General features: G+C 37.1%; 1 protein-coding gene across 1 annotated transcript; it reads left to right on the top strand.

Moving 5' to 3' along the window:
- Positions 1-4,594: 4,594 nt before the first annotated feature.
- On the top strand, positions 4,595-5,996 carry s100a11 (S100 calcium binding protein A11). The gene is made up of 2 exons (XM_063011322.1): positions 4,595-4,787; positions 5,724-5,996. The coding sequence occupies exons 1-2, from the start codon at positions 4,659-4,661 to the stop codon at positions 5,853-5,855; spliced, it is 261 nt and encodes an 86-aa protein (XP_062867392.1). The 5' UTR covers positions 4,595-4,658; the 3' UTR covers positions 5,856-5,996.
- The last annotated feature ends 6,511 nt before the right edge of the window (positions 5,997-12,507 follow it).

Here is a 12,507-nt window from a genome sequence, read left to right as displayed (position 1 = left end):
AGAGACACACCCTATCAGGCAGCAGAGGTCGTAATTGCATCAGTTACGAGGAGTCCCTATCCCTTATCTTTTAACACCCCACCCCTATATGAACAACAGGCCAATCTTTGTTCATATGACCGCTCAGCCCAGCCGGATGGCAGAGCTGAGATTCAATACAATGTATGCGAGATCCCAGCTCTGGTGCGCTAATGTGTGTTTTTACTGCTGCGCCACCTGAGCGGCCTAAGTGACAGCATATTTTATAGTTTATGCTTTTTTTTATATTTTAAATTCAGCAAAGAAAAATAAATTGATCAGCACTAAAATGCTAAGAAATATGTTTGTTCCCAGTTAGCGATTTGTAAATTAATTTTTATATATATATTTAATATATATATTTTGTTTTTATGCATTTTCTCCCCTTTTTCTCCCCTTTAGCGTGTCCAATTGCCCGATTGCATCATGCTTCCTCTCCACCAATGCCGATCCCTGCTCTGATTGAGGAGAACAAAGCTAACCCATGCCCCCCCGAAACGTGGGCAGCATGCCGTATGCATCTTATCACCTACACTTTGACAAGTGCAGTGCAGCTCAGCGTTGTGTACGAAGAGGACACACCCTGAGAGCACTCTTTTCTCATCTCTGTGCAGGCGCCATCAATCAGCCAGCAGAGGTCGTAATTGCACCAGTCATGGGAGAGAGACCCCATCCGGCTTAGTCCCGCCCATACCTGAACAACAGGCCAATCGTTGTTCATGTGGCCACTCAGCCTTAGCCGGTAGGCAGAGCTGAGATTCGATACGATGTATTCGAGATCCCAGCTCTGGTTCCAGCATGTTATTTTTACCGCTGCGCCACCTGAGCGTCCAAAAATTAATTTTTAATATAGAATTTGGCCAGGCGTCTCAAAACCTTTTCCTAAGACTTTGAGCATGAAAGGCGAGTCAGTTTATTCTGTGTTATCCACAATAACAGTCTCAGCTCATCTCTTATTTCAAATATCAATGTTCAGGTGTCGGAAATGAAATGAAGTTAGCTATTTTTTATGATTTATTTATTTGTTTATTTGTTAAACTGTTATTAAAATCCTCACTGTATGACCCCTTTCTTTTCTTCAGTGCCAAACCCTTGGTCCTTGCTTGCTTTGTAAAGCAGTAATTAGTTTCAATTGAAATCAAATCTTCAGATATGGGATGGGGGTCTTCTGCCCCCTTTAGTGACTAGGTTTATAAGTAGTCTGGACCCCAGTGGATGCATAACTTAAAGAATGTATATGTATGTGTCTAGTTTGGTTTGAACAGCCTGTCTGCACCTGTTTATGTTCACACCATAATAACGCTGACTGCTCAAATAGCAAACTGGTTCCTGTCTTGTGTAGATATAATTACATCAGCAAAATGTTAAGCGTCATGGTGAAGCTTTTGTTTTTCTTTGTTTTTGAGGCATGCTTACAGTTTCACACGCTGTTTTAATGTGGAAAAATAGTTACGTGCACTGTATATAAAATGACGACTAATGTAAACTGACCCAGTTTTATCAGACTTTTAATTTTGTCTTTATTTCAATTTTTCAAGTGAAATGCTGGTGGTCAGATCAACCCTGTGTTGAATGATGGGATACAGATGTTTGGATCATTAGTTTATCCATGTTTTTGGGTTTGCATATCTTGTTTTGTTTTGTTTCAGTCTTTTTCCTACTTGTGGAAAACTGCTATGTTAAATTGACATAATTTGAGTTTGTTTGTGGAGTCGTTTTGGATTCATTGTTGTCCAGGCCATTTTAATTAAAAAATAAGCGAAATAATACAAAAATAGGGTCGACATTTAGTTACAAAACAATTATATTTATTTGTTATTTCTTTGATGTCAAAAATTTTTATGTTAATTTGATGGCTGGACTGGATTTTGACAACAGTGAATATTGAATATTTAAAAAATTGAATATTAAATATAACATTTTGACTGTAAATAAAATGTGCTGTTTTTTTTTTTGTTTTTTTACTTATTTTCTCTTTTTTTGCACAGTAATTAGTAAAAAAAAAATATTTTTCATTAAATACTGTAAATTAGGAAAGGTACAATGACTCCAGATGTTACAGTAATCATATTACATCGTAATATACTAGTTATATAATTTTAAGGCTACACAATTAATTTGACCAATTATCACCAGGAGCACTGTCGCCTCACAGCAAGATTTTTTGGTTTGATCCCCAGTTGGGGTGGTTCGGGTCCTTTCTGTGTGGAGTTTGCATGTTCTCCCCGTGTCTGTGTGGGTTTCCCCCAGGAGCTCCGATTTCCTCCCACAGTCCAAAGACATGCAAGTGAGGTGAATTGGAGATACAAAATTGTCCAACACTGTGTTCAATATAACCTTGTGTAATGAATAACTACGTTCCTGTCATGAATGTTACCAAAGTGTAAAACATGCCATTAAAATCCTAATAAACAAACAAACATATACATTTAAGGCTACGTAATTAATTTTAATTATCACCACAGTATTGTACTTTCACCTATTTCACCTCTTATCTCATAAGACTGCAATACACAAATAAGCAATTTAACAAATTATATTTTTATCACATACTGTAATCATCTAGACCAATCTTAGATGTAAAATTTAGATCTTTATGTTGTCAAATAAATGTACATAAATCTTTATATTGAACTAAAGTAATGACTGTCATGATTGATGATCTCAGCATCTAATAAAAGGGGAAGACCCCACACTATGCAATGACTGTCAGCCACCCATCTCTATAAAACATATCTTTGCTGAATGCCCTAAATACTGCAGAGAAAAAACAAGACTTTATATGTCTAAAACATTTAAAAAAAGACACCCTAACTTAATAATAATACTTAAAGTACATGTATATGACCATAAGAAGCAAGCACAAAACACAATTCTGCTGTCAATATAACAAATGTGTAAACATGGCGTTATTAAAAAAACAAATACAGTGGTACCTTGTAACTCAACGTCCCCTAAGCTCAAAATCTTTGAAACTCATCTTACTACCTCGAGAAATTTGTACCCTTAAACTCCTTAACTTCCTTAAACTCAACGTGTTCAGTTTCTTAAAAAAAAAAAAAAAATTAATTTCAAATTAAAAACCAGCCTCTTTGTTTAGCGCTTGGCTTGAGCGGTGCAGTAAAACGTCATCAAAGTGCGCATATGACACGAATCTGTATTTGTGTGGAATAACCCTCAGATTCATTCTGAAAGTGTCTACATGTATCTGTGTTTAGCTGGATTGTCCTCCTGTTTCACTTTTAAACTTGTGTTATAGCTTATAGGTTCTGAGAAATTCAGCTTTTTTACGAGACAGTCTAAAACGCTTATCGTTAAAAAGCAGCACAAAAGCTAATGTGCCACTGCTCAAAATGAATGCACCTTTACTGAATGGAATACGGTATTCCAAGATCAAGCATCTCCACGATTAAGAAGCATAAGGAAACAATAAAGAAGTAACGGCTAAGTGCAGGTTTTATTATATTTTTATATTGATTTTTAACTTTCAATTGTATTTCAGTGTTTTTTATTTTATACTTCTGCATTTGTGTGGAATAACCGTCAGATTTACTCTGAAAGCGTCCACATGTATCTGTGTTTAGCTGGATTTTTCTCACTGTTTCACTTTTAAACTTGTGTTACAGCTTGGGGTTCTGAGAAATTGTAAGAATCAGCTTTTTATTTCAGTGTTTTTATATTATATTTGTGTTATTTTCAGTGTCAAAAACAACCCCATTATTTTACATAAGGCTAAATATATGCAGTTCCACAGGACCATGGAACACAACAGGTTTCCCATACATCCTTAGGTGAAATAAAAAACACTAAAACTCAACGTCTTTTAAACCTAACACCACTCCCAGAACCAACTGATGTTGAGTTTTAAGGTACCACTGTTATCAATCAAACTCATGATTGCACCTAAAAGTTTGAGAACACTTAAGCTTTATATCCTTTTAAAACAACCTTGAATTTACTGACCACAAACATGGACATCAGGCTGGATTTGATCACAGTGGTAAATGTGTAGTAATATAATCAAAATAATTCTGTTTTGGAAAGCTCTATTATATACATCGATATGATAAAACACATTCACCATTTAAATAATACAATTATGTTTGATTTTTATCTGAAAACCATGTGATAACATGACCATTAAAAGAACGTCACCATGGAAGCAGGTTGTCTGACTGCTGTCTTTTTAAATAATGGAAAGATCTCCAAGCAGATAAAGCATCTTGACCGTTAGTGGAATCAGGAGTTTTGTTTGGGAAAATTCTTAGCGGAGTTTTCCGCTGAGCTGTGCTTTTTAATGAACTGAATAAAAGCGGAGGTGAGAGGAGGAACGTCAGTCGACCTGCTTCTGAGGCCTGCATAACGATACTCAGGTACTATGACTGTACTTTCTTTTTTCCCAAGCTTTTTATTATTATTATTATTATCATTGTTACATTTTTGCTGCTTTTAGCAAAGATCTAAGTTAACAGACATCTTGGTTCTACACAGATGATTGTCTTGCACAAGCTAATTGAAAGCAATTTGTCTGTCGTCAACAAATTAGTGCTGTGTTTTTGTGCAATAACTATGACTAATTATTCTCCTTCCTGTTTGTCTTGCTTTTGCCATGTCTAGTGCAGACGCTCATCCCGGTCAGCATGGAACCTGCCATCAGTGTGCTCGTCTCCCAGTTTAAGACTTTTGCAGCCAAAGACGGCAGCTCACACACCCTGAGCAAAGAAGAATTCCAAAGCCTAGTGGCATCTCAACTGCCAAACCTGGTCAAGGTCAGTTCTTTATTTACTTGTATACATAAGAATGTCATAGTTGTTGTTCAAGTGATCCAGTAATCTCATGACTTGGTAGTCTAGAGAGATTGTTTTAGTTGCCGCATGTGTTCACATATTGTTTTTGCATTGTCTGAGGCTCTGTGTAATGAATACCAGACCTCAGTAAAAGGGGAATTCCTTACAGTTACACTGATGCATGTGCTGCTTTAGTGATCACACCAGCTTGTTGTTTTGAAGAATGAAGCCGTAGAAGCCTGTTTGTCAGCTGATCAACAAGAATTTATACAGAAAGAATTCAGGCAATTACTTAACTCAGTAAATTGAAGAAAACAAGAGGCAAAGATGCTTCAGCAGCATTGTATTTCTATGCCATTATTATTATAATTATTCATATGACTGTGTTTGATATAACCTTGTGAACTGATGAACCTTGTGTAGTGAGTAACTACCGTTCCTGTCATGAATGTAACCAAGGTGTAAAACATGACGTTAAAATCCTAATAAACAAACAAACAAACAATGCCATTATTCTGTAATGAGCTTTTAAATAGGAGTGTGCAATATATTGCCACAGTTTAGCATGATTGGGTTGGGTCCAAAGCTATAGCAATGACTTGAATATTGGGGATTGGGGTGGCAAATCTATCTTGGGGTGGGGGGATTGGGGTTTCCTGGCATTTTAAAATATTCCTGCCATCAGTAACTAATGAAAATACTTTACATCAGTATATTAGGGGTATAGTATAGTATACATATATATATATATTATACATTAGTATATATTTAGACTATATCTGAACATTAATATATATATATATATATATATATATATATATATATATATATATATATATATATATATATATTATGATTACCTTGGTTGGGTCCATAACAGCACATAAATGCATCCATGTCCTCCATGATTACTTGCAGAATGCCTCCGATCCCGCTGCGATCGAACAGCTGATGGGCTCACTGGACGAGAACAATGACGGAGAACTGACCTTCCAGGAATTCTGGCAGCTAATTGGCAAGCTGGCAAGCAAGCATGGAGGCTTCAGCTAATAACATTACGATGTCAAAAAAAATTTCACATATGCCACTAATGCACATGTATGCAAATCAGGTCAAATACATGTTTATGACATTCCCTTCTAGCTATAACGTAAAGTTACAGTTAATCACTGAGCATGTGACCTAAAATAAATAAAGCAGTTTTATTGATTAAAAAACAGACTTGTCTTTTTCTGTTTAAACCCACCGTCTTGTTTCTACACTCACTGTCCATTTTATCAGCTTCACTTACCATGTAAAAGCACTTTGTAGTTCTACAATTACTGACTGTAGTTCATCTGTTTCACTGCATGCTTTGTTAGCTTTCATGCAGTTCTTCAATGGTCAGGACCCCCACAGGACCACCACAGAGCAGGTATTATTTGGGTGGTGGGTCATTCTCAGCACTGCAGTGACACTGACATGGTGGTGGTGTGTTAGTGTGTGTTGTGCTGGTATGAGTGGATCAGACACAGCAATGCTGATGGAGTTTTTAAACACCTCACTGTCACTGCTGGACTGAGAATAGTCCACCAACGTAAAAAATATTTAGCCAACAAGTCCCGTGGGCAGCGTCCTGTGACCACTGAAGAATGTCTAGTAGATGACCAACTCAAACAGCAGCAATAGATGAGCGATCGTTTCTGACTTTACATCTACAAGGTGGACCAACTAGGTAGGAGTGTCTAATAGAGTGGACAGTGAGTGGACATGGTATTTAAAAACTCCAGCAGCGCTGCTGTGTCTGATCCACTCATACCAGCACAACACACACTAACACACCACCACCTTGTCAGTGTCACTGCAGTGCTGAGAATGATCCACCACCTAAATAATACCTGCTCTGTGGTGGTCCTGTGGGGGTCCTGACCATTAAAGAACAGGGTGAAGGCAGGCTAAAAAAGTATGTAGAGAAACAGATGGACTACAGTCAGTATTTGTAGAACTTCAAAGTGCTTCTATATGGTAAGTGGAGCTGATAAAATGGACAGTGAGTGTAGAAACAAGGAGGTGGTTTTAATGTTGTGGCTGATCAGTGTATAAGTCCAAAGTATTTCAGCACTTTATTGTGCACAGTTTTTACCTGGTGTGTTGTAAATCCGTGGTTTAATAGCATCATAATAGCATCAAATATGCACTCTACCACAAAGCTCACACTAGAAAATACACCATACATATCACCTTTCTCAGCTCTGTGACCCATGGGTAGAATAAGGTGGGGGGGATTCGCACTGCTGATCATTGTGTCCCTGTGTTGATGTTCCCACAGAACACAAATCAGGTTTAGCTAGATTTCAGTTTATTCATCATAACTACCCCTGAGGATGTAGAGAAAGCTTGTAAATTATATACATGGACAAAAAGGGTTTGGAGTTTAATAGTTTTCCAGTAAAACCTCAAGGGTAATGCAATCTTTTATTGTGGTAAATTTTTTAATTTGTGAAATCTTGCTTTATTGGGGTTTTAACTATGGCTAAACATTTTTTATGGTTATTCATTCATCACAATAGGCAGGATTAGAGAATACAGTAATTTCCACAGAAGTTGGTTACATTCCATAAATTAGGCATTGAATATAAAAAAAAACAGGCTACCTGCTGGAAAATGTTAATATTAACTCTAAGGGGAAATTTTGAATGTGAGTCCTGCAACACACTCCAAAAAAAGACACACTTTTTAATAATTTAGGAGAATACTAATTGCAATTATGCAAATGGAACCCATTCTTGTTTAATAGAGGACTTCAGCTGTTCAACAGTCTTTGCTTGTCCATTCATTTTTAAAAGGAGACATATCTGGACTACTGGCAGGCCAGTCAAGCACATGTGCTCTGTGTCTACAAGGCTACACTGTTGTAGCGTGCACAGAGTGAGACCTGGGATTGTCCTGCTTGCTTGATCTCTACAGTCCTAATAAAGATAGATAGACAGATATGATCATTAGCTAAGATTAATCAATAGATACTGTAGATAGACAGACAGATAGATCACTTTATTAATCCCAAAGAGACAGTCAAGTATTACAGCAGCTCAAGGTTACAGCAACTCTGATAAATGCCTCTTGGTCAATGGTACTTACTTTTTACATGTGCAAGTAACCCATGCTGTGGGCACTGATGCACCCCTATATTATGACAATTATGCTTTTGCTAAAAGGACACTATGACAGATGTTGGCTCTTTGGCAGGGAAAACTGCACCGCACATGTTTCCACTGTGAGCTCGGGCTCAGAGAATTGATGCATGGTTTGTCCTTTTGTGTAATAGAGTTTTAGATTGCATTTCTTATTGCAGTGGCAGACTGTGTTTGAACAGGCAGTTCATGCTTTTAGTTCCTTCAAGTGTTATTGGGCAATGTTTGTCACATGTCACTTTACTATTTAATAATTTAATTACTATTAAGTCTAACTTTATACTGAAACTATACCTCCTGCATCACAGTCATTACAGTTACCAGTTACCCATTACATGTCAAGTACAAGAACTACTCATTTCTCATTTTTCTGTTTGCTTTTGTACTTTACTGGACTGTACTGTAGGTTCATAGATATCTGTCTGTCTGTCTGTCTATTTATGAATGAATGAATCCTTTATTGTCACTGCACAGGATTCATTCATTCATTCATTCATTTATTCATTCATAGATAGATGGATCTATCTATCTGTCTGTCTGTCTGTCTGTCTGTCTGTCTGTCTGTCTAATTTAATCTTAATTAAAGCAATTTTGGGGGGATAAAAATTGAAGTTAGCCCAAATTCCTCCACATTGGGTTGCAGTAGTTGTTACTAAACAGGCACAAGCAGTTTAGAGGAACAACTACATTTTTGGTCGGTGTTTGAATAATTTATTTATATTTACTTTAATAAATACATTAAGTAACAGTATTTTATGTTTCTTTAGGTCTTTTTGTCCTATATTAACCTTTGTAAAAAATATCTGAAATGTGTGACATTAAAGACCAAGAAGGAGTAAGGAGCAAGTATTGTTTTACAGTAGTAAATTTGCTAAAGCCAAACTGAGCTTTTCCTTTTTAATGTGAGGCAAATGTTAAGCCATTTATCTAACGCCAATAAATACTGTCTGCTTTCAACCTAACTAAACTGCATTGCTGTAAATTTAGTGTTTTCTTTCTCCTTCTGGGTTATGAGCAACAGCTTACAGTATATGGCTTGAGGCCTAAACGGGAGGCTCTTTTATTCAGTGGACTTTAGTCAAACAAAATAAGAACAACAAAAGAATGACTGTTGTATTAACATTCAAACAGGTACAGGGCGGTGCCACCCTCCAACAGCACACACACACCCACACCTGCACATAGACAACTACACCAGTGCATAGACGACACAAAGCACAGATAGGTGCAGTTATGGTGGAATATTTCAAGTTCCTTTATGTGAATTTGGTCACAATGAGCTTCATTTCTAACTGCTGTGTGGCTGTAGCAGTAATAGTGTAAAGACTGCAACGTTAAGGGGTAATAACGTGTGAGCCCACACTGATATTTATTAAAATCTTTGTTAGGTCCTTCACTGACCATGCATTTCTGTAGCTAGATCACACTGGCAGTTAAATCTAACATTGTCTTTACCTCATTACCCTAAAGCAAATACTATAACTGCTTGAGATTTTAAAATAAACTTACAACCCCAAATCAGAAAAAGTTGGGACAGCATGGAAAATGCAAATAATAAAACACTTACATTTTCTTACATTTACTTTTACTTTTATTTGATTGCAGACAGGATGAACCTGAGATATTTCAAGTTTTATCTGGTCAACTTTATTTCATTTATTTATAAACATCCATTCCTGCATTTCAGGCCTGCAACACATTCCAAAAAAAGTTGGAACAGTAAAGCATTTACCACTTTGTAATGTTGCCATTCCTTTTCACCACACTTAAAAGACGTTTTGGCACCAAGGATACCAAGTGATTCAGTGTTTCAGCTTTTATTTTGTCCCATTCTTCCTGCAAACACGTCTTAAGATGTACAACAGTACGGGGTCATTGTTGTCGCAATTTTCGTTTCAAAATTCTCCACACTTTCTCTATTAGGGACAGGTCAAGACTGCAGGCAGGCCAGTCCAGAGAAGTCGATGCCGCTTCTGGACATGGTTAACATAAGGCTTCTTTTTTGCACAGTAAAGTTTTAAGTGGCATTTGTGCATGTAACTCTGTATTGTAGTGCTTGACAAAGGTTTGCCAAAGTAATCCCTCACCCATGTGGTTATATCAGCTTTTGACCTCCATGTAAATCACATCACCAAAACTGCTTTCTTTCATCTAAAAAACATAGCACGTCTACGTCCATCACTCTCCTTTTCTGCCGCCGAAACCTTGATTCATGCTTTTATTACATCCAGAATTGATTATTGCAATAGCATCCTTTATGGTACATCTAACAAAATCCTAAAAAAACTTCAGTATATCCAGAATTCAGCTGCTCGCCTCCTTACTCATACTCGCTCCCGTGATCATATTACACCTGTTCTCCAAAAACTTCATTGGCTTCCCGTTGCTCAACGCATTCAATTCAAAATTCTTCTATTCACTCACAAAGCTCTCCATAATCAGGCCCCATCCTACCTCACCGACCTGCTCCATCAGCACATTCCCTCCCGTAGCCTTCGCTCTTCTGAGGCTAACCTACTGTCCATACCCTCTAGGACCAAGCACCGGACCTGGGGTGACAGGGCCTTTTCCATAGCTGCTCCATCTTTATGGAATGCTCTCCCCAAACACCTACGAGATTGTCCTGACCTGTCCAAATTCAAGTCACTTCTCAAAACTCATCTATTCAAAATGGCATTTAACTTGTAACAACACGATTAAATGCTTTTATTTTTGCTATTCTTTTTAATAGTTTTTATACTTAGATCACGACAGAAATGTGAAGTCCTAGATCCTAAAACTTGTAAAGTTTTCAGTTTCCTGATTGCATGTGAATCTGTCCTGTTTCTGTCTAATTTTAAGAAATTGTTCTATATTTGTTGTTCTCTCTCATAATTTAGCTAATTTTTAATGAACTGTCTTATGTTGCTCTCTTTGTTTTTATCTTAATTATTCTTGATGTTGATGTACTATTTTGATTTTGTACTATGATTTGTATGGTGTATGTATTTGTTTTGATTATTTGTCTTATGTAAAGCGTCTTTGAGTATCTTGAAAAGCGCTATATAAATAAAATGTATTATTATTATTATTATTATTGTTGAGTGGCGGTTCTTGATGCAGTGCCGTCTGAGGGATCGAAGATCACGGGCGTTCAGTTTAAGCTTGTGCCCTAGGCCTTTATGCACCGAAATTCCTCCTGATTACTTGAATCGTTTAATGATATTATGCACTGTAGAGGGAGAAATATGCAAATCTCTTCCAATCTTTCTTTGAGGTTCATTGTTTTTAAACATTTCAATAATTTTCTAATGCATTTGTTGACAAACTGGAGATCCTCTGATCATCTTTGCTCATCAAAGACTCTTTCAAAGTCTTTCCTGGATGCTGCTTTTGTACCAAACCATGATTACAATCACTTGTTTGGAATCACATCATTATTTAGTTTTTTCACATCATTACTAACCCTAAATTGCTCCTGTCCCAACTTTTTTTGGAATGTGTTGCAGGTCTGAAATGTAGGAATGGAGGTATATTAACAAATGAAATGAAGTTGAGCAGACAAAACATGAAATATCTCAGGTTCATCCTGTCTGCAATCAAATAAAAGTCAAAGTAAATGTAAGGAACACTGCATTTTTATTTTATTTGCATTTTTCATACTGTCCCAACTTTTTCTGATTTGGGGTTGTAATGACAGATTAAAATACACTTGGATAAAAATACTAAATGTGCTTACAGTCAAATTATTACTATACAGCATTACTAAACAAAAAATACTTAATTTGCACTTATTAACTCATACCTGGGAACAATTTGGAAATGCCATTTCTCTTAACTGGCAGGTTTTTGACAGTAACCAGAAATCCCGGAGGAAACCTATGTGGACATCTGGAAAGCATACAACACTTCTCACAGACAGTGAGCCAAGGCAGGGTTTGAAATTAGGCTTTAAGTACCCTGATGCTTTGAAGCGCCCATACTATCTGCTACACAACCATGCCACCCTCCTAAGCTTAGTTACAAAAGGCAGGATTTCTGTAATCTTGTAATTATTCCTTTAGTTGAACATTTTTACTAACTGCTTCATTCTGGTGGCACCTTGAAACAAAGCAAGAATACACCCTTGATAGGTTGCCAATCCCTTGCAGGGGAACACACATTTAAATATTAACTTACTCACCTACAACCTGTTGGCAATTTAGAACATGCAATCTGCTTTTTCAGACATTCACTCACTTACCCACACATAGGGGCAAATTAGAGCAGCCTATCCACATTTTGCTTGTTTTTGGGTGCGGGGGAATGGGAGGTAATCGTAGTCCCCAGAGGGAATCTCTGTCCACAGTTTGTTTAGTAGGATTTTAAGGTCATGTTTAACACTTTGGTAACAATAATGATAGGATAGGTAGTTACACGTTCAAGGCATGCTCTCCCAATATATAGATAGTTAGTGTTCCCATCAGTTGTTGGTAGACAGGAACTACAACCCCACCCCCCAAACCAACCCCCAAAAAAAGATTTGCCTCCCCGTGTTCAATACATGGCTACGG

The sequence above is a fragment of the Trichomycterus rosablanca genome, chromosome 2 (assembly GCF_030014385.1).
Source record: "Trichomycterus rosablanca isolate fTriRos1 chromosome 2, fTriRos1.hap1, whole genome shotgun sequence".
NCBI classification, from domain to species: domain Eukaryota; kingdom Metazoa; phylum Chordata; class Actinopteri; order Siluriformes; family Trichomycteridae; genus Trichomycterus; species Trichomycterus rosablanca.
Note: the sequence above shows the minus strand (reverse complement) of the source record. Positions and strands in the feature narration are given on the sequence as shown.

Excerpts from the sequence above, each read along its gene's own strand:
- s100a11 (XM_063011322.1), top strand. The coding sequence starts at position 4,659 with ATGGAACCTGCCATCAGTGTGCTCGTCTCCCAGTTTAAGACTTTTGCA. Across the intron at positions 4,788-5,723 it reads AACTGCCAAACCTGGTCAAG|AATGCCTCCGATCCCGCTGC; the intron begins GTCAGTTCTTTA and ends GATTACTTGCAG.